This window comes from Falco naumanni, chromosome 9 (genome assembly GCF_017639655.2).
Source record: "Falco naumanni isolate bFalNau1 chromosome 9, bFalNau1.pat, whole genome shotgun sequence".
NCBI lineage: Eukaryota > Metazoa > Chordata > Aves > Falconiformes > Falconidae > Falco > Falco naumanni.
The window spans coordinates 16,046,346-16,073,370 of record NC_054062.1 but is presented as its reverse complement, the minus strand read 5'-3'; the positions used below and the strand labels follow the sequence as shown (position 1 = coordinate 16,073,370).

The following is a 27,025-nucleotide window of genomic DNA, read 5'->3' as shown; positions in this document are numbered from 1 at the left end:
CACTTTTAATGACATTTTGTGCAATATTGCGTTGTTACTCAAACCCACAGGCTTCTGTATATTCACCCAGAGGCCAGACGGCTCTGTTACCTGATGGAGAAATCAATCTATCCCATGCACTTAGAGGCCTGACAAGACATGATAAAGTTTGCCTCTTCTGCCCAAAGCAACTGGGCACTTACCCCATTTGCTCCTCAGCAGCGCTATATTTGCTGCCAGAGGGAGAGGGAACAGCCCAAAGACCACCTTGCAATCAAACGCAGAGTGTTTGGCAGGCATTGCAGACTAACCTCTTGTATTGCCACGTGATATATTTTCTTCAGGCTTTTCAGTACTGCCATCCCTCAGAAGCTGTGAGCACAGCCATTTGTTTTGGGCAAGCCTTTCCACCCTTCCATCACCAATGCTCAGAAAACACTGCAAGCAAACTCAGCCCACATCATCTCCTTTACCATTTCTTGGTAAAGGAAATGATCTGTCATGAACTCTCCAAGACCCCAGTAGACTCTAATATCTTGCCTAATTTATTGTCTAACCAGTTTCTGTACGTCTGGATCCTTCACTTATGCCACTGTTCCACACAACATCCCTGTTCGGTTTGTGCATAATTTAAGGAACAGCCAAATGCCATTTCCTTCCTTGTGCAAGAGTGGATGCAGCCGCATGTCTGAGCACTTTGCTGCACAAACACCTTGGGTCAAAACCGCAGCATTTGGTATTTTGCAGGGAAACCTCTGCCGAGTTCAGCAGGTGCAGAACTTCAACCTGTCTTTGTAACATCGGCATCCTTCACCGCTCTTTTTGTGCATCACCTTGTTTCACTGTTTTCCTTACAACTGCCACTTCATTTTGTGGTGCAAGCTTTGTTTGCAGCTTTATGGTTTAAAGAAACCCGAAGCATATTTGCTTATTAAATATAGACAAGAAAAAAAGTTACTCTGCGGCGAAACAAACCTCTGACATACTGAAGTAACAGCCAGCACTGCCTGACGGCTAGACATGTTCAACCCATCTTCAAGCATACAGATGTCCCAAAGCAATCTCTCTTGGTATCTTTCAGGAATCAGACAGATTACTGAAAGTTGGGTGTTTTTCTCCAACTTCCAGGAATTTTCCACCAAGTAGGAATAAGCCTTTCTGACCGCTCTGACTCAGAGTGAAAGGCAGAAGAAGTGACAGGTTTGGACAGCTTGAGAATAAAGCCAGAGAAAGTACACCTGCAAACGGCATCAACTTCATACATATTGAAGCAGACTACAAAAATGCGGCAGAAGAAGAAAATCATACATTGTAGGAACCCACAAATCAGGAGAACCTGATTGACAGCAGAGCAACAACTACAGAATAACAGACTAGAACGGCTGGTAGAAAACTTAAATATATATAAATGAATTCCCCCATTCCCGAGAAAGATACACTGGAAGTACCTAAGATTTCAATTTGTTTTGAAACATCAAGCTGCTGATATTTCCATCTCTTCTGCAATACGACTATTAAAGAAAATTAAAATGCATCATTGCTAAATGATTGCCAGTACATCATCCATGCAGGAGAGAGAGATATTAAAGCTGCTTTGACAACTGCAGCCTCACCCAAGCCGCAGAACTTTGCTTATGATAAACAGGCTACTCCTGAGCAGCGCTCAAGGCCAGCAGCCCAGAGGGAAAAGGGTACAGAGAGAACTTCAACACAGTGTAAAGGCTCTTCACAGCATATCTGGACAGCCAGCAGCAGAGATTGCCAAGCGGTTAAAACTGGCAAGATTACTAGACCCAGGGATATTCAGGTCATGTTATTTCTCCTTAGAAAGGGACAAAGAGACCACCTACCTTCACTGTTGTTCCTCTTTAACCAAGTAGTCTTGTCCTGTCCCATCCCTTGTCCTCACGGCATCTGCTTTTAGAGATGCAGAGGGTAGCCCAACGACCATGCCCTAGGGCTAGGAAGGGAAGATGGGGATTTGAACGTGCTCAGCATCTCCAGGTCAGAAGACACCAGAGAGCCAAAACAGAGACAGTATTTGACAACCACATGGAAAATTACAAATTTCAGAGACAAGCCAGACAATATACTGGAGAAGCTGAAAACAGCTGAAATTGTGTCTATAGACACACACAAGTTTTGCATAATCTTAGTATGTGATCAAAGACAAGCACTTCCAAGTGCTGAAGTGCTCCTTCCTTCCTGTTCAGGAGCTGTCATGTTCAACACGACCTGGAAGTTTTATTATTAGCTCTTCACAACTCTGAAAATTCTCAGAGATTAGTATCTAGGGCTGAGCCAGTTATCTTCTGAAATTTATCCAGCCAAGAGAAGAATTATTTCTTCTGTATGAATATCACTATTTTGCTTTAAATTCAGTTTAGTTTTAATTTGACTGATATAAAAGTAAGCTAAACTACAATGTCTCCATTAAAAGCAGCCACATATGTTGGGTTTTTTTCTGTGCACATGTAGCCCACAGAAGAAGTAAAGAGAATAATGTGATAATAGCCAAAAGCGTTTGTATTCCACACAAGTGGAATTCATCAGACTAAAGCAAGCTTGAACTAAGTCACTGACGATGCAGACCAACAGAAAGTTAAATTATCTCCACTGGGAACTAACTTCACATGCATTATTTCTCAGGATGCCTTTAAAAATCAATACAGCTCTTGAAATACTTCACATACAATCAAACATTGGCTGCAAAGTGGCTAAATCAATTTAAGAGTAGAAATTTGTTCTGCCCTGGGAATTGCTAAACAGAAACACAAGCACCATTTGGTGGTACAAGTAATAGCCATCCCGCCCAGCATAACACACACCTCCAGCCGGGCACAGCAGCGAGCAGCTCTTCCACCACCAGCACCTACATGCACGCTGGGGAATCCTGCTCTCCTCAGCATCCTTTTGTCAGCACACAGCTCCACACATCGGAGCATGTGGAAAAGTGCTCTCTCAGTCAAAAGCACAGCCACTGCTGCTCTGGCAGGGCACTAGTGCTGTGGTTTCACGATTCAGCTTTCTACCCCGTTCTTCCCCAAAGCCCAAGGGAGCTGTCCTTCCTACTCACTTATGTAAATACTAAGGACAACCTTTTGTTCCCCTGTTTATTAGGCAAACCGCCTACCAAGCCCAAAGGTTAGCTGTGGGCCATACACACAGTCATTAAATCTTTAATTAAAAACTTTACTGCAAGGCACAGAGCACACGGGCGAGGGCCTCGGGTAGCGCTGCACACCCAGCCCACGCGCGCTGGGCAGGGACCCTCGGAGCAGCCTTGTCGATCCCACGCAGGTTTCAGAAACAGAAAGGCACAGCTCTTCCTAGGAAAGAGCCCAGAGATGACCTGCTTCAGGGAGGGCACAGTGGCTTTGGTAAATATGCCTCAGAGGTGACTCCTGAAACCTGCTGATCACTGACTGTGGCTCGTTTTAACTAACAATCAAAGCCAAGCGCGATGACAGGCAATTTCAGTAACAAGGCACTAAAGCGCCCTGTAGGTGAAAGAGACCATTCTGCAGCAACAACTGCAGATGTCAAACCTCAGCCGGAGCAGCGGAATGGCTGCCGGCCTGCTCTGCTCGGTTTTCTTTGCTCAGTTTGGATCTTCAGATGCAAGTAGATTCTCCGAAGATGAGCAGTTGTGCTGGCAGCCAAAGGCACTCAGCCGGCTCGCTCTCCTCTCCTGCAGCAGCGAGTCATGAAGTGGCTCACAACCGGTTAGTCCGAGTTCTGAGAATCTGCAGCAGAGAAAGAGCAGCAGAAACTCTGCTAAATAAAAGAAACCAAGTATTATCATGCTAAAAAAGTCTGCCTTGTTCCCTTTTACCCAAGGAAATCATCCTGATAATTCCCAATTCTTCAGCAGGATCAGAGTGTGACATCACAAATTCCCATTTGAACTCTCATCACCTGCGATGTCAGAGTTTGGACAGTTGAGCCTGTGCAGTGACACCACCATGCTAAAACAGAGAGCTATAAAATATGAGTGATGAGGGCTTGCTTCAGTAGTTTGTAGCACGGATACATGGCTTTCTATGACGACAGACGTAGCTGAATTACATTCAACAAGCACGTGGCAACTGAGATCCTTTATATACACAGATTTCCACAGGGTGTTTGGTGAGCTCTCTCATCAAAAGCTCTTTACGAAAGCTACCACGAGATAATGGGGCAGCTTTTCCACATGAATAAATTGCCACTGGAAAGCTACAGAGCAGGAACTGACAGTGCTCACAACACAGAGAGGGCACCAGCAGAATTCCACAGCGCTGGGGTCATTCTAATTGCTGTGCTCATAAAAAGCTGAAAAAAAAGCATTGAGGTGAACAATGAAACGCAGAGTTCACGTGCCATCATCCAGGGAAGAAGAGGATTGACTACAAAGAGCTACAGGGCTTCATTTCACTATGCAATGGGGTGAGAGATACAGACTACATATGTTTATATTGACTGACAAAATGATGCATTGGGAAAACATGGTCCTCATTTTACTTCCACAAGGAGGAACTACTATTACCCACAAACTACATCTGAGGATTACAACAGATAGCTTGAATAAGTGTTAGCTTGATACACAGCTTAAGAAAAGGCAAAGTCAATGCTGGGAATTATTAGAAAAGAAAGAATAAAATGTTATTATGCCAAATTATGAAAGAGGTGAAGGATCGTGTGTGTACTTTTTCAATTAACCACACATTCCTGGAAGGAAACATGAAGCTGAAATAGGCATGAAGAATTTAATTTTACTCGACAGGCCTCTCTCTCCTGCATATCTGTACCCAGTAACTACAACATTCTCTGAGGTAGAAGATTGAAGCCATAACTGGAAAGCACATCATCACTTGAACACACATTCAGAAGCTGTAACTAAGGGAAGAAATAGGATCATGAGATCGCTTAGATTACAAATAGATAATCACCAGGTATGATGCACCTCTGTATTTTAAGGGAAATGGTTCTATACCTCCGGTGACATTCTGCCAAAGATTCATTCCAACAGAGAAAACCATCAAAACTACGTACCTGGAACAACTTGGGTTATCCAAGCAGCTGGGAACAGCAGGTGCCTGCTCCGTAAAGGCTTAGTACAAAAGTCATTAGTCAAAAGAACTAAACAGGCCTGTTTTCCTTCTGCTCTTGCATAGGTAGGCCAGGTCCTGTCTGGCAAGATCTGCTTCCTTCTCCTTTGATGAGACCGGTTCAACTACCAGCAAGCCACGGCTAGTAACAGAGACCCAAAAATGGAAATCATAAAGTATATCCATTTAGTGCTGTGCGGTACCTGTGGGAAAAATCTTTGGCTTCACATTGACCATACAGGGAATTTACGTTAGGCACCTTACAAATAGGTTACTTTTAAGATTTAATGCCTTGACCGATTTCAAATGTGAGTCGTATGTCACTGCACAGCCATTCCTGCTACGGGAACAGGTTATTATGAATATAAAATGTGAATTTGCAGAGCATCAGCTATCCCATGGTAACTGACTGTAGAGTCCTTGGGCGTGTGCTCAAAGCACAATTCACTTCACAGTTGCTATATACTTCTATAGGACAGTCACAGCATGAACCTAAGCGGATGGACCACCTCAGCTCTTCAGCAGTACACTCAGACTTGCCCCGACGATGTCTCTCATCCACAGGGTAACAGGTACCAACCATCCCAAGATGCTCATTTCTGAGCTGTTCTCTACACAAAATCATTCCATTTGCTGGTAGACGGCAAATGGTGCTAATAAACAAGTTACCTGCTGCCCTCTAATACTAAACCAGGATTGGCTGAAAAACAATACTAAAAAGGAAGCAAGTGCTATTACCTAAATCCATTCTGTTGTCGTCATTAGGGGAGTCAATTTTCCTGTCCTGTGCTAATTAGATCAGTTAGCAGCAGCAAAGAAAGAGCAATAATAACCAACTGTATCTGGAGCATCCCAGGGACAGCCGGAAGGAATTTCCAAGTACTCCTTGCCTATGAAATTTTGGAATTCCCTTAAACCAGTCATTCAAGTTAGGTCAAGATACATGGGTTTAATCTTTCTACTCCCTCTAGCCAAGTACAAAGCACTTTGTCAAGGAGCTTTCAACTGAGGCCAAATCAGCTGTTTGTCTTGTTTCAGTAATGTAGGAACACTGATCTTCTGCACCTCCTGACGGAAGGCAAGGCTTCCCCTTGCACGGGATACTGCTCCCCATTCAAAGCCAGTGTATTTCAAGGCTGATAAAGACAAAATTCAGATTCTCTGACATTCTGTTAACAGGCGCTATGGGTATAAAAAAACCTTGTTGGGGCAGTATCACACCAATTTACACTATAATAAGTAATGTCCCCTGGGAAAAAATAAACTTCCTCTGACCTGTAATTACTAGAATGACACCTGCTAGAGTAAGTCCATCCCTGGTTCACACCTTCCACGATTACCAATACCTGAGGTTTGTGAGCCTACCAAAAAGACCATTGTTTATCCCAGATTAAATCCATAATTAAAAGTCTTGCTGTGCTGTAAGCATAGTGTACTCAATACGATTGACTGTCTTGTACCACGTTGCCTTGGAGACCAGTAGACAAAAATCAGAGACAGATGTCCCATAGTCCTTTTCCTTGGAGGAGAGATTCCCTCTCCTCTACCAGCCAAAGAATATTTTGCAAGAAAGCTCTAGAAGGAAAGATCAGATTCTACCTGCAAATTGTCCTCTGTCTTGCCTAGAAATAAAAGACTGGATGGGACTGAGACCTCCGTTTCTTTTCACAAAAGTCTTAATAGTCATGGATGAAGATCAGACTCTGTCCTGAGCACGTGCATGGTGGGACACGAGTACATGCTATAGCACTGATGTGACTCACATGCATCGGCCTAGCAAAGCAACTGCACTGCAGGACTCCCCCCTCCCCTGCTTACGCTCAGCCAAAGAACAGCACAGAGAAGGCTGCACCTCCTACTAGCAAAGCACGTGTGTCTGTTCCTGCAGACCCTCAGGTCTGAGTAAGCAGGGGACACAAAGCCTGACCACCTACATTTTTCCCGCCCAATGTTGGGAGCACAGTTTGCAGCTCGGTATTACACTATGCAAACATCTCCACAGAGATGCAGCAATCTTTAACGTACATTTAAAGGCTTCTAGTAGAGGTGCTCCAAGAGCAGTGAAGGAACTCTTCAGAGTAGCAAAGCAGACACCACTGATGCAAGCAAATACTACCATTAAGAAACTAATTTACAGTATTCAGCTCTGAATTTAAGTTTAAATGAGTTGTCAACATAAGACAACCCTCAAAAAAGGAATTTTCAACTCAACTGGCATCAGCACAGTGACTCATCCCCACGTTATCACATTGTCCCAGCAGAGCAGAAAGGCAAGTACACTAACCCAAGCAGTAACGATTTCTCCCTAGCAGTACCTTTTGGTTGTGGTCAATTGATCCTAAAAGTCCCCACTCTGTGCTGCACTAAGTGCCCTCTGGGTATCTGGTGCATGTCAAGGCATCAAAAATCTTTGTTTTCTCTCTGCTGGAGCTGGGTTGAAGACAGGAGTCAAATTCAAGCAGTTGGTTTTTATTCCGTAGTTCTACGGAATAGTCCTTCCACTAGGGTTGGCACAGTGTACATGAAACACGTTTTTCAGTCGCTCAAAACATGGTCTTTGTAGTTTGGTTTTTTTTAACATGTAGAAAGTAAACAATCACGTCAGGGAAAAATTAAAAACAATGAATCTGGCTGATCATATTTCTATCAAATGACAAGAGTCAAAACCTTTTGCTTCAAAAGATTCATCCACAAACACTTCCCCAACAACTGCAGAAAGGCATCAAGGAGATCCAACTGCAGAAGAGTTGAGTATTTATCTAGTTAGACCCCCACACACCTTCATTGTTTGTATCAAAGACCACCTTGACCATATATTGACAATGGCCTACCATTACAGTAGTCAGCAGGACTAATGTAAATATTCATCTTCCCAAATCAAGAAGTGAAATTAACCTAAAAATATTTTAATGTAGCAAGTTCGGCTATAGAACCAGTGCAACATAAAGAGGACACCCATTGTATAACCAACTTTACTGCTTAATCTTAACAGAGTAAGCTACAGGTGCAACGGATTTACCACAAGTTATTTGGTTAAATTAAATACTGCAGTTAGGATCATGCTGTTGGTGACTGTGGCTTTGCAGTACCAATGCTCAAGTTGGCTGAGTTAGTTTTACTGTAAGTAAAATGCAATTTTACAGAGGAACAAAATAATTTAGTATAGTACGCTGTATTCTGTTTCATGCTCAGTCACAATGGTAACGTCTTTAACAGATAAACAATATTTCAGCATTGTGTTAATAATGCCAAAACACACAGGAACTTTAATGCCAAATTTACAACATAACACAGTGCTTAACAAACAGATTTCTCAAGTATGGTGGCCAAGTGAGAATGCTACACAGGACTGAGAAGCATCCAAGCGCTACTCAGTGAGTATGAAGCGAACCACGCTGACAGGAATGCTTTACCTTTTGATGGAATGACTGCTTTAGAAGTCTGTGTCCCAAACATAACACAATGTAAAATGAATGTTGAACCCTTGCCTCAAATATGAAGCAAAAGCACTACATGTTATTCACAAACTTGAACCAGTAAAACCACTTTAGGAACAGAAAAGAATTATGAACACTTGACAAAGATGACAGAGCTTGATTATTATGTGAACTAGAACGGTAATGAAGTTGTAAACAAACCAACCAAATTAGGTTAATGTATCTATTCTTAACTCAAGAATATTGTCATTTCAGCAGTGTTTTTTAAAGCTAAGGACACTATCAGAGACTTAAATTTTGTTTAAAACCAAAACTGATAAAAACCTGGAAGCTGGTAAATCATTTTTTGTTCCCTATTAGCCTTCATTAACTTCTCTACTGCATACTTCAGCCAAATTTTCAAACCCCCTGTTTTTATCTCATTCTGCTTCAACTTAAGTAGCTGATAGCAACGTTGAAGCAAACACTACCAACACCTGAAAAATCCGTGCTCAGAGTGGTTTGGGTTTCCACTATTGGGGACGAGATCACACTGCTGGCAATATTCTACACAGAAAAAAACGAAACAAAAGCATTCATTTTTAATTTTAAAAGAAAACCTTCCTCCAAATTAAATAGGCTTTGCAAATATGCAAAGGAATATATAGGTAAATCAGACTTGGTCAATCACAGCAGTGTCGTCCTCATTCTTCCTCCCCACCACCCCCCGAACTAATGGCATTGCCAAAGTGGCTGACGTGAAACTGACAGAATTAAATTCATTTACATGAAGCCTGCATACAGAACAAAAAGGAAAAAAATCTTTGTCCCTGCCGCATCTATTTTTTTCTTTTTTCCTGCATTTTGTAATGAACCCATACAAGCATAAAGGGGGTTGTGTTGGTTTTTTGTGTTGTTTTTTTAAACGGGCATAAGAGTTTTGTCTTGCACAACTGAACAAACTTTTGTTTCACTTCAGAAATATTTTTATATTACCAACTCATTTCTCTTCGTAACTAAAGGTGATAAAAAATAAATCCATAGTAATAACAAAAAACAACCTGTATTCAAACTGCTTTTTCAAGTATGTTTCTCCCCTCATGAAAGAATCACATTGCTCATACTATTGATTAAAAACCATGTCACAATCACTAGGATTTAGACCATAGGTCCAGATCTCCCGGAACTGGGCTCAGCTGGATCTCCAGCTGAGTTTACACAAGACTGGAAGCAGGAGGCTGATGAGTACACATGCGTGTATTAGATCACTCCTCAACTCCCTCATTCCGACTACATCCACTAGCATACCCCCATCACATCCCTGAAACAGGAGAAATGGCACAGGAACCACAAAGTGATCATGGACAGGTACCATTGTTCGCTGACCAACCAGGTGCAAATCTGGTTTGTGCTGACAGAGATGCACTTTGCAGACCTACTTGACTGGAGAATTTTGCCCACAATGTTTCTACATAGCACAGCATAAAACACATCTTAGTATTTCATTCAGTCTGGAATTCACATCTCAATCTATTGCAATTATGGAAGCCAATAAAAAGTCAATGAGAGAGTTCTACAAGAGTTGGTCCCAGCATTAAACACTAATACATATGAAACATAAAAGGGGACAAACTTCCAAGTCATTATTAGTGATGGTGATATAGGTTCAACTTTTCTTCCTTTCTCCTTAAATTCACCTCCCATTAATGCAAGAGAAAAGTGCAGCTTTGCAGCATGTTTGTTCGCATCAAGTTTTTCCTCAAGAACACATTTTGCAGTAACAAAATATGGTCTATAAAGTTGCAAAGTGCACAAGCTGAAGGCACAGAGTACAAACACATAGGAAAACAGATTTCAAAATACCAATTAAAAAAAAAAGATAAAAGAAAAATCTGGAATTTTAAACTCCCTGACAGAAGATACATTTATATGGGACCAACTCTTAAAAGCTGACAATTTTTAAACTAACGAACAAATACTGCAAAATAACTTTATTCTTATTAAGTAAAAGCTCCAGAAAATACCTTGAAGTTTAAAAACTAATACACTGACGTGTTAACTAGTTTTAAGAATGTCCTTAATATTAAGAAAAGAGTGCAAAAAAGATTCTTCCATTCTAACACTTTTGGAAGCTGCTGATTTCGGCTGCCCATTTCCACTTTGAAAGGATTGTTTTTCAAGGTGCATTCCTCACAAAAATCGCAGAACATGAACTTGTTGATAGGCTAGACCAAGGGATCATGTCTTTCAAAGGTATCCCAATTGTAGCAGCAACTGACGTTTTATTATATAAAGAAGAAAGTCCAAAACTCTTCTTTGAGGCATAGTTCATGTCAGAGCTCAAGTATCAGCAGTCGCCAAAGGAGGCTCCAGATACCACCTGTGCTCCTCCAGTGTCTGTTCTGGCTAGAAATAGAAGCTGATCCAGTATATTCACTATCTGTACCCCCTGGAGCTTGCACAAGCTGACGAGCCATCTGAAATTATATAAAAAGTTCAAGAAATTCTCATATTAAACTTAGGGTTTTGCCTCCCTTCCCCCAGCAGCCCCAAAACCCAGCATTGCCTGCAAAATGTTAACACTGCAAACAGAAGCTGATCTACCACATAAAACACCCATTCGTTCACTTTAGGTTGTAATAAGAAGTCATCATAAAACTGGATGACATTTTATGGTAGGTAATAAAGCAAACATACTCAGCTGAAAGCACAGGAAGGAACTTGGTGGAAAGTATGTGGTAAAATGAACTGAAGTACACAATGCCAGGTATTCCCCAGTCCCCAAAGCCATTTAATGACAAACAGAACTTTGTACTTCAGTCCTAGCCTACAATGTATGGGACTAGAGTCTCTCGTGGCCAAATATTTAGTCAGCACAGAAGACAGGACCTTTGGCTGACTGCACCCAAATTAGGGCTGTCTGGAGTAGAGCAACCAACTGAGTATGGAAACATCATTCATTTCTCCCTGCGTCTCATCCCCCAGTTCCCTAATCTATACTGGGGGAGATTAACGGAGTAACGAAGTGAAGAACCTCACAGTTAAACATGCAGCAAGAAACTTCCATCTAAAAATGGAAGAGAACTTCCCTGCTCATGCCTCCAACATTTATAGCCAAATACTGCCTGTAGTATCTCAATGCAGCTGGATCCCAGGTTGTATCAGACATGTAATTTAGGGTTCCAAGTTGAAAAGCACAAGCCCTCCAAACTCCCACAGAAACACACATCACTAGTGGGTGATTTATATCCAAGGTGGACTGGCTCATCATTTCATTGCCTGTTATGTGTATCCTGACCAGACAGAGTTGGGACAACTAAGTTCTTCAAAACCTCAGCTTCCACTTAAATGAAGTAGAAGTATCTTGGCCTCGGTAGCTGCTGGGGTATCTTACTACCTTACAGGTGGCTGTGGGACTCCAGCACAGTCAGCCAGGCTCTAAATCCAATAATTTTGTATTATTACTTAGAATGGTAAAGGTTACATTGGCAGACAAGCTAGCTACATGTGGACATGCAGCCTCTGACACTCCACCACCCCCGAGAACCCAAAGTCCACCACTACTTGTCTGTGCCCAAGCCATCAGGGACTGCAGCACACTGGAGGGCAGGGTTAGATGCATACTTACTGTAAGTTAACTCTTCTCCAGCTCTCTTGCGTGACTGGTCACCTCTAGGAAAGAAGGGGAAGAAAGGTATTTTCATGATAACCTGAACTAGCTGAAGATGTCTCTGCTCATTGCAGGCTAGATGACCTTTAAAAGGTCCCTTCCAACCCAAATCATTCTGTGATTTTAAAAAAGGGGGAAAAATAGTGAAATACCTCAGCACAATAATTGACTTTTATGGACTTTAGAAACAAAATGCAACCATAGTAGCAATAACATGTGACTGCAGTATCATCAATTTACTGAAACAGAAGTATAAGCTATATTTTACAGATTCAATTAGCTCACGCTTTTGTTAAAATTAGTAGGTTTGATTTTATACGATAGACTTCTACAAAATGAAGATGAGGAAAATTGCTCATATGCAGTGTAATCTCAAATTATGCATAAAATTGTCTTCAATTCAAACTCCTCAACCAAACCTTATAGAACTATGAAAAACTCCGCATCTATCAGTCTAAAGAGGGAAGATGCTCCTGAAAAATCCAACAATCAGACTCTACACAAGTCTGAGCTGACAGCATTCCCTCTTCAAGTAGAAGATTTAAGTAGCTAAAGTTGTATAAACGCTGGTTAACATCATTGCTCCTAAAAACCCAATGTCAAATTCCCATCTATTTATAAAAATATTTTTCTTTTATCCTTGTACACACAAACTCTTAAAGCTGGAAAATCTTAGTGCTTCACAAGTTTCTTGTGATGACAGATATGCTAGTGATACTGTTATATAAGATAGAGATTCCAATGTATTTTCATCACAGTGGTTATAATTTCACAGTTATCTGCTGGTAGTTGGCAGAAATTGAGAGGTTTTTCTAATAATACAAAGTGTTCTTCCCTGAAACCACTCTCAAAGTGGTGCACTCACTGTGTATGCCTTAATTAAGGTCTTTCACAAGAGAAATACCACCAAGGAACTAGCTTGTCTTTCCACCTTCTGCAATGACAGTATTTAATAGCATTAATAAGCTGTTTCGGCTAGAACCCGACATGCCATTAATGCTGCTGAAGATGCTTCACTGTGCCATGTTCCTCATGCTCATTGTTGTAGGAAATGCAACAGCAAAGACATCATCATTTTTTAACTCAATTGGAGGAGAATAGATGACATTTCATACTAAGCCAGTAGAGAACAGACTGGGCACAGTACTTAGCAAAAGAGAAAAAAAACTTTTATACATCGTCCTGGCTTCAGCTGGGATAGAGTTAATTTTCTTCTCAGTAGCTGGTACAGTGCCCTGCTTTGTATTTGGTGTGAGAACAATGTTGATAACACACTAATGTTTTTAGTCCTTGCTGGGTAATGTTCATACTAAGTCAAGGATTTTTCAGCTTTTCAGGCCCTGCCAGAAACCTAGAGGGGCACAGGAAAATGGGAGGAGACAGAGCCATGACAGCTGACCCAAACTAGCCAAAGGGATATTCCATACCATGGGACATCACGCTGAGTATATAAACTGGGGGGAACCGGCTGGGGCTGGTGGATTGCTGCTGGGGAACTGCCTAGGCACTTGTCAGCAGGTGGTGAGCAACTGTACTGTGCATCACTTGGTTTTTTTTTCTCCCTTCCCTTCTCCCTCCTTTTCATTACAATTATTATTGGTTTGGTTTTTTCCCCTCTTATTTTAATTATTAAATTGTTCTTATCTCAACCCTTGAGTGCTACATTCTTTTCCGATTTTCCTCCCCATCCTTCTGAGGGTAGGGGGAGTCTGGCTGGTGTCAAAACATGACAGTTCTTTTTGGCACCCAACATGGGGCACAAAGGGTTAAGATAACAACGGATCTGACTAGAGCGTGTTAAAATAAAATTGTTATAAGTATTCTTTGTATTGGTTAAATACTCACTGGCCTCATTATTTTCTTTCTTCTCTCAGCTGCTGCTCATGATCTCAGAGTTGCATTACGTACCTTACTTGCAGTATGTGTTCCTTGTGGTGCTCTTGATGGCCCATGGGGTCTGGGTTAAAGCTATCATTGCACTGTCCTTCACAGTACTGGTTTATGATATGATAATATTTACTGGCTGTGAAACTAATCTAGTTTGCATACTCAGTATTGCTGTCACCCCTGTTATTCAGGTGTTCTCTGGCAGGGATTATTGATAACTGCACCTTTAGCTTTTCCTTTTTGGAGAGCCAATCATGGAATCTACTTATATCTTCTCTCCCCACCACGTGCCCTCTGTGGTCCCACAGGTAAAACCACAGGGTACCCCATGGTGTGTACCTCCTAGATCCTCCCTCTCAGGCTGAAGGGAGCTTGCTCCTAATAGCTGAGACGTGCTAACAATGGTGGAAGCAACCACTAGATGGCTGGAAACACGGCCTGTGCCACTGCCTGGAACACTATCCCAGATCCTGAGAAATAAGTCTTACGGTGACACAGCACCCCAGAAAGAAATGAGTCAGACAAGGGAACTCATTTCTGAAGCAACCTCATAGACACTTGGGCCAAAGTGCATGGCACTGAGTGGGTATATCACATCCCCTACCACACACCAGCCTCTGGGAAAATCAAACCATGTAACAGACTGTTAAAAACTACATTGAAAGCAGCGGGTGGTGGGACCATCAAACCTTGGGATACACATTTAGCAAAAGCCACCTGGTTAGTCAATGCCAGAGGATCTGCCAAGTGAGCTGGTCCTGCCCAATCTAAGCTTTTACCTACTGTAGAAGGGGATAAAGTTCCTGTAGTGTGCCTTAGAAAGATGCTTGGGAAAACAGTTTGGGGCAGTGCCCCGGGCAAGGGTAAGCTGATCCATGGGACTTGGTGCACTTGGTGAGTAATGTGGGAGGATGGGGAAAGTTTGATGTGTGCCTCAAGGGGATTTCGTTTTGGGTGAAAACAGCCAATTAATCAAATTGTGTGATGTGAATGGTTGGGCATCAGCAGGTGATGAGCAATTGCATTGTGCATCACTTGGGGTTTTTTTCTCCCTTCCCTTTGGATTTTATTCCTCTCCCCTGCTCTCTCCTTTTCATTATAGTTATTGTTATTGGTTTAATTCCCCTCCTATTTTAATTATTAAACTGTTCTTATCACAACTTTGAGTTTTACATTCTTTTCCAATTCTACCCCTCATCCCTCTGGGGGTGGGAGAGAGTGAGCAGCTGTGTGGTACTTAGTTTCTAGCTGGGGTTAAACCATGACATATATATATAAATATATATATATATATAAAATTTATATGTGTGTGTGTAGGAATATAAACTCAGAAAAATTCTGTAAAGTTATAAATAAATATTATCTATGTTCATAACACAGGAAGAACCTTATTACATCGTGAGACACATTTCAAGGCAAAATGCATTTCAAATACCACTGCAAAATGTCATGCTGCAAACACATTACCTGTACTTCAGTCTTCTTTTACCTATGTCATTTTAATGATGACAGACTCTAACACTTTATATAGCCTCCATGTTTACCAGACTACAGTGACTCCCTGGTAGTACAACCATATAAAATATACTGTGCAAAACCTATTCAGAGACTAAAAGCATGCTACATAGCTTGCTTTCAGCTGATTATTGAAACAGCAGTTGCACAATAGTGGGCCAGTTCTAAGCCTACAAGGCACATCAAAACTCTTCACACGTCTAATATCCAGAGGATCCCATACTGCAGAAAGCCAAAAGGAAGAGGAACTCTTAGATTCTGCAAAGAGTATGCAACACAGAAACCTTGACTTAGTTCTTTCTTTTATGACTATCCTCAAGCCCTAATTTCTTCTTTGTCCCCATCTACAATACAGGACACAGTTTCCTATGGATTTGCATTAGTTCCAGTGGTAGAGAATTACTTTTCTGGATGAAACAGGAGTTGCTAAAATATATTCTGAGGATCCCACCAAGTCTCTAACAACTAACAGCACCACAGAAGCATCTAGCCTTTGCAACGGTCAGTATCCTTCCTACTACTCTTTAGACTTTTATACAGTATCCTCCTCACAGTACCAGCCAAAGAACTTCACAGCCAAGCTGACAAGCCTGTCTTATTCTCAGGTACTTAGTGGAAAAATGTTTTTGAAACGTTATTTTTGTGGATATGGACTGCTACTACTCGAAACTTCATTTTAATTCTCCATGGACTGTTGAAATGCAGTTGTAAGCAGAACTACTGTAAGTCACCTACAAAACTAGTAAGACTGAAAGTTAAGACTAAACTAAAAGTTCCTTTTTTTGTTTTGTTCTGTGCATTACGTTCTTTTGTCAGCATTATATGCCTACTCATTTTCAAAGTCTCAAAGTTTTATTTCTTGGGCCAAAAGCACTGCTTTTCTCAGCCAAAGTGCTTATGGCTTTGTTCTTAGTGTCTTAACTCACGCATATCTATCAAAAAATTATTTTTCTCATTGGAAAGCTTTACAAGGAGAGAGTTACAAAACCATTTCCATCAGTAGTAGTTTTGAAGCTCAATAATTGACCAAGCTCTGAAGAGAGAGATTACTTTGAAAGAAAATACAGGATTATATCTAATAGTAAACATACCCCCATCTAGTAGGTGTTCAAACTACAGGACCAGGTTCTCATTGTTGCACAAGTAACAGGAAAGATTATGTTCTCTCTTCATGCAGAAGCTTGGGAACAGAGCGCAACAGACTCCCCAGTCTGATCTGATTGTCAAACTACTGCAAAAGTGATAGACTACTGTGGTGAAAGCACTGTGTTTCTGTCTGGTGATTAAACAGCAGAGCACAGAGCAACAGCCACTGCCCAGGGTGAACAATACAGGATATGAACATTTTCCACTGTCTCTTTTACTGTTTGTTCTTCCCCACCCCCCTTCATTACTTGGAAGATAAATACCTATTTAAAATAAACACTCGTCTGTATAAATAGCTCTGAAAGTGGAGTAAGAAGTCATCAACTGACATTTTCAGAGGCATCATGAGAAAAAAGTAAGCTTACAGAAAATAAACGGCCAAAGTAAAGGCTGAACAAAAGCATGATCATGCATTAGAAGACAATCAAAACACAGCGATGCATGAACTGTAAGTAATCTGTTTCATGAAAATATGTCAAGACTTCAAATAGTTTACTTTTTGGTACCATCTGCAGGGTTGGTAGTGCTCAAAACATCTGGAATGTTTGCCATACTTCAGATACGTGATGATACTCCAGATGGGAAGGTTATTTATTAATTCTTAAATTATTTCTTCAGGATTTTTAGGTGTATCCGGTTTTACCATTTCAGCACTGTCCAGCTCAATTACTACTTCAGACTAATAATTATTACCTAGTAAATCCATTCTGCATAAGGTCTCTTTGAAGTTTCTGGTCTTGAGCAGCATACTCCTGAAGCTCAGATTCCACAGCAGGGGGTAGGATATTTGGGATGAATTTAGAAAATAAAGCTGGTGCCATCTGTACCCATTCTGTAGAAAAAGGAAAAGCAACAAAACAGGTGGAAGGGATTTTATGAAAATTTTACTCTTTGACAAATGTAACTTTGCTCTATTTTAAATACATTTTAGGATCCTGAATTAAAAAAAACAAAAACAAACAACAAACAAAAATCCCAAAACCATCCCCAAAAGCCACAGAAACCAAGCTTTAAAGCAGAACAAATAATCGGCCTGTTAAAATCAGATGTTTACATGTAGATAAAGTAATTACTTTTTGTCATCAACCTCATCACCAAACTGAAATTCAGTTCTTGCTGCATCTCACAGGGCCTGCTGAGTCTCTGGGCACTCTCAAGGACAGGCACTGATGATCAGCAAATTCACCTTGATAATCAGATCACTTGTAACACTTCACTCCAGGAAGCATATTCACAAAGCTTACACCTCTCTTCCCTGAGCCTTACTTCTAGAAAGTACAGTAGCATCACCATACAATCCTGCTTCTCCATTCCCCATTACAAATTAATGCAATTCTCTCGTGATCTTCCAAAGCTTAGATGAACACTTTTAAAACGTTCATTATATAATTTTAACCTGTATTAATTCAGCTTCAGGATAGAAATGTGATTTAATTTCACTACACTGAACATTGCCTTACAAGAGCAAGACAAGAGCAAGATTTCAGCGCTGCTTCAAGGCTGATTATAACACACACAGAAGACTGAGCAAAGAATGCAATTAGATTTTATCCAGTTCCCACATTTACTTGGTTGATGCCAAGCTTCAACAGTTTTTTCAATGAGCAAACTCACTAAACAATCATTGCCAGTATACAGGTGGTTTAAACAAAAACCAGTGCACTAGCCTCACTCATGACAGAGTGATTTAGGTTGGAAAATACTTTTAAGATCATCAAGTCCAACCATTAACCTACCACGCCCAAGTCCACCTCTATCTAATCCATGTCCCTAAGTGCCACATCTACACACCTTTTAAATATCTCCAGGGATGGGGACTCAACCACTTCCCTGGGCAGCATATTCAAGTGCTTCACAACCCTTCTGGTGAAGACTTTTTTCCTAATATTGAATCTAAACCTCCCCCAGTGGAGGTTTATGACCTGGGGCCATTTCCTCTTGCCCTGTTGCTTGTTACTTGGGAGAAGAAGCCGATTCCCACCTCCCTACAACCTCCTTTCAGGGAGCTGCAGAGAGCGGCAAGGTCCCCCCTGAACCTCCTTTTCTCCAGGTTAAATGCCCCCAGTTCCCTCAGCCGCTCCTCACCAGCCTTGTGCTCCAGCCCCTTCCCCAGCCCCGCTGCCCGGCTCTGGACACGCTGCAGCCCCTCCATGTCCCTCTTGTCGTGCGGGGCCCAGAACTGAGCCCAGGGTTTGAGGTGCGGCCCCACCAGTGCCGAGTACAGGGGGACGGTCGCTGTCCCGGTCCTGCTGGCCACACTATTTCAGATACAAGCCAGGGTGCTGTTGGCCCCCTTGCCCCCCTGGGCACCCTGCTGGCTCCTGCCCAGCCGGCCGTCAGCCAGCCCCCCCAGGCCCTTTCCCCCCAGGCAGCTCCCAGCCCCCTGCCCCAGCCCGCAGTGCTGCCTGGGGCTGGTGTGACCCACGGGCAGGGCCCGGCACTGAGCCTGGTTGAACCTCATGCAAGTGGCCCCGGCACATCGGCCCGGCCTGCCCAGACCCCCCTGCAGAGCCCCCTGCCCCCCGGCAGGTCAGCACTGACGCCCCTCGTCCAGATAATCAATAAAGATATTAAGCAGAACCGAGCCCTGGGGAACACCACTTGTGACCAGCCACCAACGGGAGGTAACTCCATTCACCACCACTCTTCAGGCCCTGCCATCCAGCCAATTTTTTACCCAGCAAAGCACACACCTGTCCAAGCCATGAGCAGCCAGTTTCTCCAGGAAAATCCTGTGGGAAACTGTGTCAAAGGCTTTACTAAGGTCCAGGTTGACAACATCCATAGCCTTTCCCTCATCCACTAAGCAGGTCACCTTGTTGAAGAAGGAAATCAGGTTTGTCAAGCAGGACCTGCCTTTCACAAGCCCAGGCTGGCGCTGCATGACGGCCCTCAGGATGAGCTGCTCCATAACCTTCCCTGGCACCTGTTCCCCCAGATCATAGCACCACTCAAAACCAAAGAAAACCCCAACCAACAAAAACCCCAAACCCTCTACAGACATGAAATGGTACTTTTCATCTCATGAAATACAGTAAAAAGGTACATGTAGAATGTGTTCCCTACCAAAAAGCTACTGCTACTGAATAACTGAGCCAAGCCAAGAAACTGACTTGGAATTCACAACATGAAATACTAAGGTAGGGTATTTCATGCCTCTGAGAGATCATTATAGGCGAGGTGAAAAAAGCATTTCACATTAAATCCAAGTGGGCCAGCTAGCAGCCTGAGCATCTGTCCAGGCTTCAGTGTTTTCTACTGCAGCCACCATGTGCTGGAGTTAGAATTAGAAGACAGCCTTTTCTGCAACGTTTGAATCTAACGGCTGTCAAGTATCTCCAACATGAAGACAAAATAAAAGAAGAGAAAGAGAAGAGAAAGCTCACGGCCACCAGCCACATCAGCATTGCTTCTCCTCTTGCTCTCTGCACTGCCTAAACAGATGCTTCCCAGTGCTGCTCTAATCCCTGAGCATCTCCCACTGGCCACATTTTTTGCTTTACTTTCCCAGTCATCTGCTCACCAGTCTCCATGATACATCCAACAGAGTATATCCCATGGAGTAAGTGAGAAGCACTACCTCAGAGGAACTCTTGCCTTAATTGTTTCAGAATTCATCCTCAATAACCAGCACCACCAAAGAACAGCCTTTTACATCAAGAAGTCTATCCTGTGCTCTTCTGATTGGAATAACATTAAAATTCCTCATTTTCTCAGAGGCTGAGAAGTTTGAGAGGCAGGTAATTAAAGCAAATGTCTATCTGTTTAAGCAACAGCTTAAAGGCAGTCACTTGGGTCTTCCTACCCAGCTGTGGAAAGGCAGATAATCACAAACTGAAGGAACAATATTTATAGTTAAATATCTTACACACATAAGGCAATTATTCCAAATCTGATTAGGCCCATGATACCAACCCACGCCAGTTTCTACTGTGTTGTGAAGTATACAGCAAGACAGGGATCATATGAAATTGAAAACTGGGAAATCACAAGTCCATCATCTATAATATTAAGTCCAGTAAAAGAAAATCACACTGAGCTACTTGCAAAAGAATTATACTTTCATACTTATGTATACAACCTTACTTTCTTTGGTACTGAACAGTTCATAAAAATGAAATTAATATTGCCTTAAAAATGATGGTGCAATGTTAATTTTGCTGTTGTAAAAATAATCCTTGCCTAAAGTGCTTTATCCAAGCATTTTACAAACAGAGACTCCACCCCATTCCTGGCTCGTACACATGCTAAACATTGCACTAAAACTTTCTGTAAAGCTTTCCCACCCTCATTTCTATTTCTATAAATGGGGATTGCAAAGCAAAGCTAGACTGAAGCTTAGACATCATCCTCTCTGTCACACCAAGTAGAAAGTATCAGTATTGTAAAAGGAAGAGAAGCAGGTACTATTTATTTATGGATATTCTGAATACTTCCTGTTTCTAAAGTCTTTTCAAACACAGGCTAGAGCTCTACTCAGTTCTCCAAAACTTACAGAATCAAAGATTTTGATACAAAATTTATTAAAAACTGCAACACTATTTTCCTTTCAATATAACTGTTGCTGCACAAGAGGTCATGATGTACTCAGAAATTAAATTAAGCTCTTCTGTGAAATATCATCAACCAAATAATAGCTTCATAGACGAAACGGTCATTCATCTCATGTCAAAGATCTGGCTGTTCTAAGTGTGACTCAATATAATTTTCACCATTTCAGTACTTCTAAACTTCTGCCACGACTGACTCATTAAACAGCGTTTTTTATTTCCACAGAGCAAAAGTAGTAAATCTTCCCTTTGACTCCAGAGCAGAGGCTTTGTTTTTTTTAAAAATGACTTTGGTATTCACATGGTACCTTGTGCAGGTAACAGAGATGGGCAACAATAAGAACCAGGGCCTTTGGATAGTAGAATTATAGATAGAAGCATTACAATGGACAGAACAGAACACACATTCGTTTGTTAAACATGCATTAGATAGATGGTGACCACATACATATTTAGGAAAATATATCACAACCAAAGTATGAGTGACTCCTGGAAATATTTTTCTTTTTTACCTGGTCGTAGTGTATACAGGCCTTTCACAATATTTGCCATGGTTGAAGGAGTTATTTGAAACGGTGTTGACTGAGCTTCCAAAAGTAAAGCTGAAATAAAATTAAGAGAATTAGCAATTTTTCTAATCAAGAAATAGCAACTCTTACACATACATTTTTGTATCAAAGGAATACAGTAGCTGTACTTTTTTTGTTATCTGATGTCCTGACAAAGGAAACATACAGGTACCTGATTGACAATTTAGTTCTTAAGAGTAATAACACTTCAGCTTTAAATAGACATTCTGTTCAGATTATGTGATGAAAATGTGAAATAAGTTATTTTTCATCCATTTTCAGACAAGCAGCAGGAGTTGCAAGAAAAAAACGAGCCAGTGATGGCTCTAAGTATTCTGATGCAGAACTGAAGCAAACAATTTATTTTTAGAAGCACACTCACACTGTGTGCGCTAAACACCTGGAGATCCACAAATCCTTGCCTTACAGTACTTAGAATCTTGTACATAAACCTAAGGATGGATTGAAAGTCTGAAATAAGTACAAGTAGTGTCAAAAAATAAGTAAATAATCATATATGAAAAGTTGTTTTTCTGAACACAAGTGAATATCTTTATTTCATTCTTGTATCTTCTGTAGTAAACATTGCAATAATTGCATCTTCCACTTGTGGAAAAACCTGCCAATACACGTTTACTGCTTATATTACAATATCTAGCCCTTTATCTTGCCTTGTATGTACAAACCTCAAATACGTGCATTTGAATTACAGAAACACCAAAAAAGAGAAAATAAATCAGTAAGGTTTAAATCAACTGCTGCCTCTCAGTTTTTATTCCTCTACAAAAAGGCTTGAGTAATATATACACCTTTCTGTACTACACAGAGAACTGACTCTTAGAATTCTACCTAAAGGGCATGTTTCTTGTGTTTACATTGTAGAGACTGCTTTTTAAGCTTCAGAGCATCTCCAGTTCTAGCTTCAGCATCTGCCACTACAGTATTTACCACAAAAAAATATATCTTTAGTAGCATGTTCTTCTCTTTCTGAAACTGTTTATGTGGCTCATATAATAGGATGATCAAAAAATAAAGTATTTCTTCTAACCGTCAAGTAATCAAAGTTGTTATATTTAACTGCTATAGATGAATTTATTTTAAAAAGAACCATCTTAAAAGTGCTTGCTCATTTCAGCTGAAGCCTTGAGGGGGGTGAAGAGCCTGTGATTTGTTTTGTAATGACATATTTACAGCCTCTTCCCTAAAGATTTTTCAAACAGCCTCTTGACAGCCAAGAAAGATGCACATCATACAGGACATAATGCTTTATAAGGAAGATATGAGACAGTAATGCATAATCCAAACAATGTGTGTGTATACATATACATATTTAATTAGACTGGAGCTACTTCAGCCCAAGCTTCACCGATAGGTTTGCGAAGCATACAGTTCTCTGGACATTTGTTCTTTGTATGCAGGCATCAAATTATATTCCTAAAATATGTATAACAAATTATTTAAATGAAAATAAGCCTAGGAATTAATACTGACACAGACCATGAAGTCCAGAGTTAAAAGTCCCTTAACATTTTGAAAGACGTTAAGAAAATAAACATAGCTTCTTGATTTTATTCCTGATAAACTGAAAATTGTGCTCTCAGTAGTGTCCAAGTTATAACTAGCAAAATGAATTACAAAATATTTCAGAAGCTACTTTATATAACTGTTCATGTATAGGACATACTGTGGGAGAGAAAGATGTCATTTGGAGTTGCTTTGGGGATTTTTAATTTTTTTTTTTTTTTTTTTTTTTTTTTTGTGAGAGAGAACAAGTAGATGGCAGAGAAACAAAACTTTTATTTTATGGTATATAAGAACCAAAGGCAAGAGGTGATGAGTAAATCAGACTGGTGGCCCACCTCATTTCTGTCAGTCCATGGTATTGGAGACACGGTAGAGATGCAAGATGCTCCACCTTTTATTCTTCCCTTCCAGCTAATGGAAACCCCCATAGCATTCCCATAAGGAGTCCCCGTAACATGCTCAAGGTGCTGACCAACCAAATTATTTGTAGAAGCAACAGTTTAAGAGGATGTTCCATATCTTCAGGATAGTTCACCATCATAAACATGCAATACTATTTGTTACTTTAAGGTAATATTCACTCATGAAGTCATTTCACTAGGGATCCCTTGAGATAACACGAACAGATATATTTGCAAAACAAAGCAAGTATAATGAGCAGCCACTTGCTTTTGTTCTAGGTTACTGACCACATTACCTGGCATTAGAAACAGATTGTATGAATAGAATCAGTGGAAGAATACACCTGGAGATCAATCCTACAGAAATATCTTCTTCACCACTTCATTGCAGCTTCAGAAATTAACGTTTCTTATCTTTCTGCAACTGACTACACCACACACTACAATGCAAACTGCAGTTAACGCATACAGGTATGATGGTATTATCTTCAAGAACAATATAACAAAGTAATGCATATATTTCCTGTTACTAATAAAGAAAACTAAAAGAATATACTATTCATTAAACCATACAGTATAAACTAATCCAGCCTACACGTTTTCCAGAAGCTAGACATTGATACCTGAAGAATAAATAGCACTCCTATAGAACATGCATTTTCAGAATGACCTCCATAAGAACGAACGAGACTGCTCTGGATAGAAGTGAAAAATCTCAGTGCAAGTTTATAGACAAAGATTTAAATAAATAAAAGATGTAAAACTTCCTCACGCACAAATTCATCTTCAGTTTTGCAGCAAAATTACATGAACATTCAATCCTGTATTACTTCTTAAGAGAGGGTCACTTAAACTCAAGGAATAGAAACAGCTGTGCTAGACATACTGAAGTTACCTGTTATTTTACAATCTTACAAAAGTCCTCCAAATACTACGGCTTTGGCTCTAGCCTTATTAGAATAATTAATGAGACTCTACACACAGAAGTTGCACAGATTCCTTCTACCTACTCCCAGAAGCTCCACCTGCGGCACTTACAAAGACAGAGCAGGGTGAGGCAGAACAAAACTAAGCCTCAGATGAGTGACAGTGGTAATGACACTATGATACTATCTGACCACCTCCACAGCGTTTATGAACTAATATTGCATTCTACAGACTAAGTAACCAATATGCAAATAAGTTAATTAACCTGCAAATAGTCTTGAAAATAACTCACGGCAGAATCAAAGAAGAGAAGTGTGGGTTCCCATGATAAAATGTTTTAATTGCGGAAAAGATACAAGATGCTTTGAAATATTGTCGAACTGAGGTAAGACAATACCCAGCATGGCCTCATGATTTTTTTGAGGGATGGTGGAGTAAGTGAGGTATGAACCTGCAGCACTTCAGGCACTGCAGTAACTGAGTTACTCCATTACTGCACAGTAACGCTGAAGAAGCTTGTCCCTTTATGAAGGTTTAAGCTACCTCCTAATTACAGTGGGGCACCTGAGGCAAGATCCGGGACCCCAGTAATTCCAGAAATAGTAGATGGTACCTTAACAAGTTCAAACTCACTTCTTCATAACTCAAGATTCACTTGCAAAACCCAAGATTTTTAGCTGTTCTAAAAAAATATTTTTCTATGCTTCGACATCCCTTTCAAAATAGATTTTGCTTGGCAAAGATTTACTGTTCTGCCAAAAAGATTACAACTTTTGCATGTTAGCTCTGAAGATTATTTTCATCCTTTTGCAGTAATCTAATAGAAGTTCACAGCAAGATGTTTTAACAAATCATATATAAGTACACCTTAGGCAGATGTGTTCAATGTTGTTATTATTCAACAATGCACTTAAAATTATAAAGTGTATTCCCATTAAAAACAACTCCAACAGCTTCCACAACTAAGGTGTTAATTAAGTCAGCTGCTGCTCTCCAGTCTCCAACAGAAGCAGAACTGATTGCTTAACGAAGCTGTGAAGTCAAATAAATGTATTCTGGAGATCTTTATCCCATTGTACAAACTGTTCTCTTCAGTGCTTAATTCCAATATGTATGCAATATTTATACTGTTTTGCAGAATGAAAACTTGAGCCCTTCTACAACTGTGCATGAGATATTCAGGGATGCAGAGCAGGAACAATGGAGCTCTCATCAGCGCACAGCCTAACCGAACCTTAATAGCACAGACATCATCAGATCACGTGTAGTCAAATCTATAGCATAATGAATTACCTTCTCTCAGCTTAAACATATAGGATTCATCTGACCATACATACCCTTCGACTTACTGTGGTAAAGTCATATTCACCTTAAATGAATTCCAATGTTCCTGTATCCCAGCCTTTACTCTCAAATCCAGTCCATGCAAAGCACTTGACTGAACGCCACATGCCAGCAGCAAATAAACAGGGAGGGAACCGCTATGGCTGGTGTCCCAGATGCGGCTGTAGATTTTTGTTGTTGTCCTGGGTTGAGGTTCTTTGGGAGGTTGGTTGGTGTTTTTTTTTTTTATGGTGGGTTTTTTTTCCCCCTGTTCTTTGGCATTTTGGGTTTGTTGGCTTTTTTTACCTGCTGCCTATTTTATTATTAAATTGACTGATGAACCTTGAGCATATATTACCTTTTCATTACTTTAACCCATGTACAATTTGTACATAACTATCAATCTAGAACTTCAAAAGCCTTCTGCATGAAAATCCTCTGGCTTCATCCTCATGCTTGCAGTTACATCAAACTCCTCAAGATTCTGCATTTTCATTTTCCTTTAAAAAAAGCTAAAAATAATTTTTTAGCAACTTAAATTCTTCAAAAGTTTGTAATTAAAATTTAGATTAGAAATAAGAAGTTGTATTTATTACTAAGCATTTCCCACCAGGCATTTAAGAAAGCCAGAAATTACTTTCAAAATACTCATTATCTAGCCCAAAAGCTTTACTAAGTATCTAATAAAAATGCTACAAAATAAAAATCAAGTCTTAATCACAAGGAAAATATTCAGTGTTGTAGCAAGAATAAATATGAAAGAAATAAATATGAAAGAGTAAATATGGAAGCTATAAATGTAGAAATACATAAGTTTGGACTTCTATAATTGGAAAATAAGATGATATTTTCATGTTTCCAATGTTACGAAGGCTTACTGAAATGGGAACGTTGTTCCTATTTCTTTACCAAGGAGCCAGACTAAAGATGACAGTTATTACTTAAAACTATTATTTTCCTATTAAAAAATTCCCTTCCTTTGAGGTGCTGCAATTTACTCAACATGAAATAAGAAAAGAAAGATAGCTGTA

At 40.5% G+C, this 27,025-nt stretch overlaps 1 protein-coding gene across 3 annotated transcripts in view; it reads right to left on the bottom strand.

Annotated features, from left to right (window-relative positions):
- Window positions 1-7,519: 7,519 nt before the first annotated feature.
- Window positions 7,520-27,025, bottom strand: part of CACUL1 (CDK2 associated cullin domain 1) — a 55,418-nt gene continuing 35,912 nt past the window's right edge. For all 3 annotated transcript variants that reach the window (XM_040605839.1, XM_040605840.1, XM_040605841.1), the window contains 4 exons: window positions 21,763-21,852; window positions 17,394-17,532; window positions 12,111-12,154; window positions 7,520-10,959 (listed from right to left, as the gene is read on the bottom strand). In XM_040605839.1, the coding sequence (XP_040461773.1) occupies window positions 10,919-10,959; window positions 12,111-12,154; window positions 17,394-17,532; window positions 21,763-21,852 (314 nt within the window). In that variant the 3' untranslated portion in view covers window positions 7,520-10,918. The remainder of the gene's footprint in view (window positions 10,960-12,110; window positions 12,155-17,393; window positions 17,533-21,762; window positions 21,853-27,025) is intronic.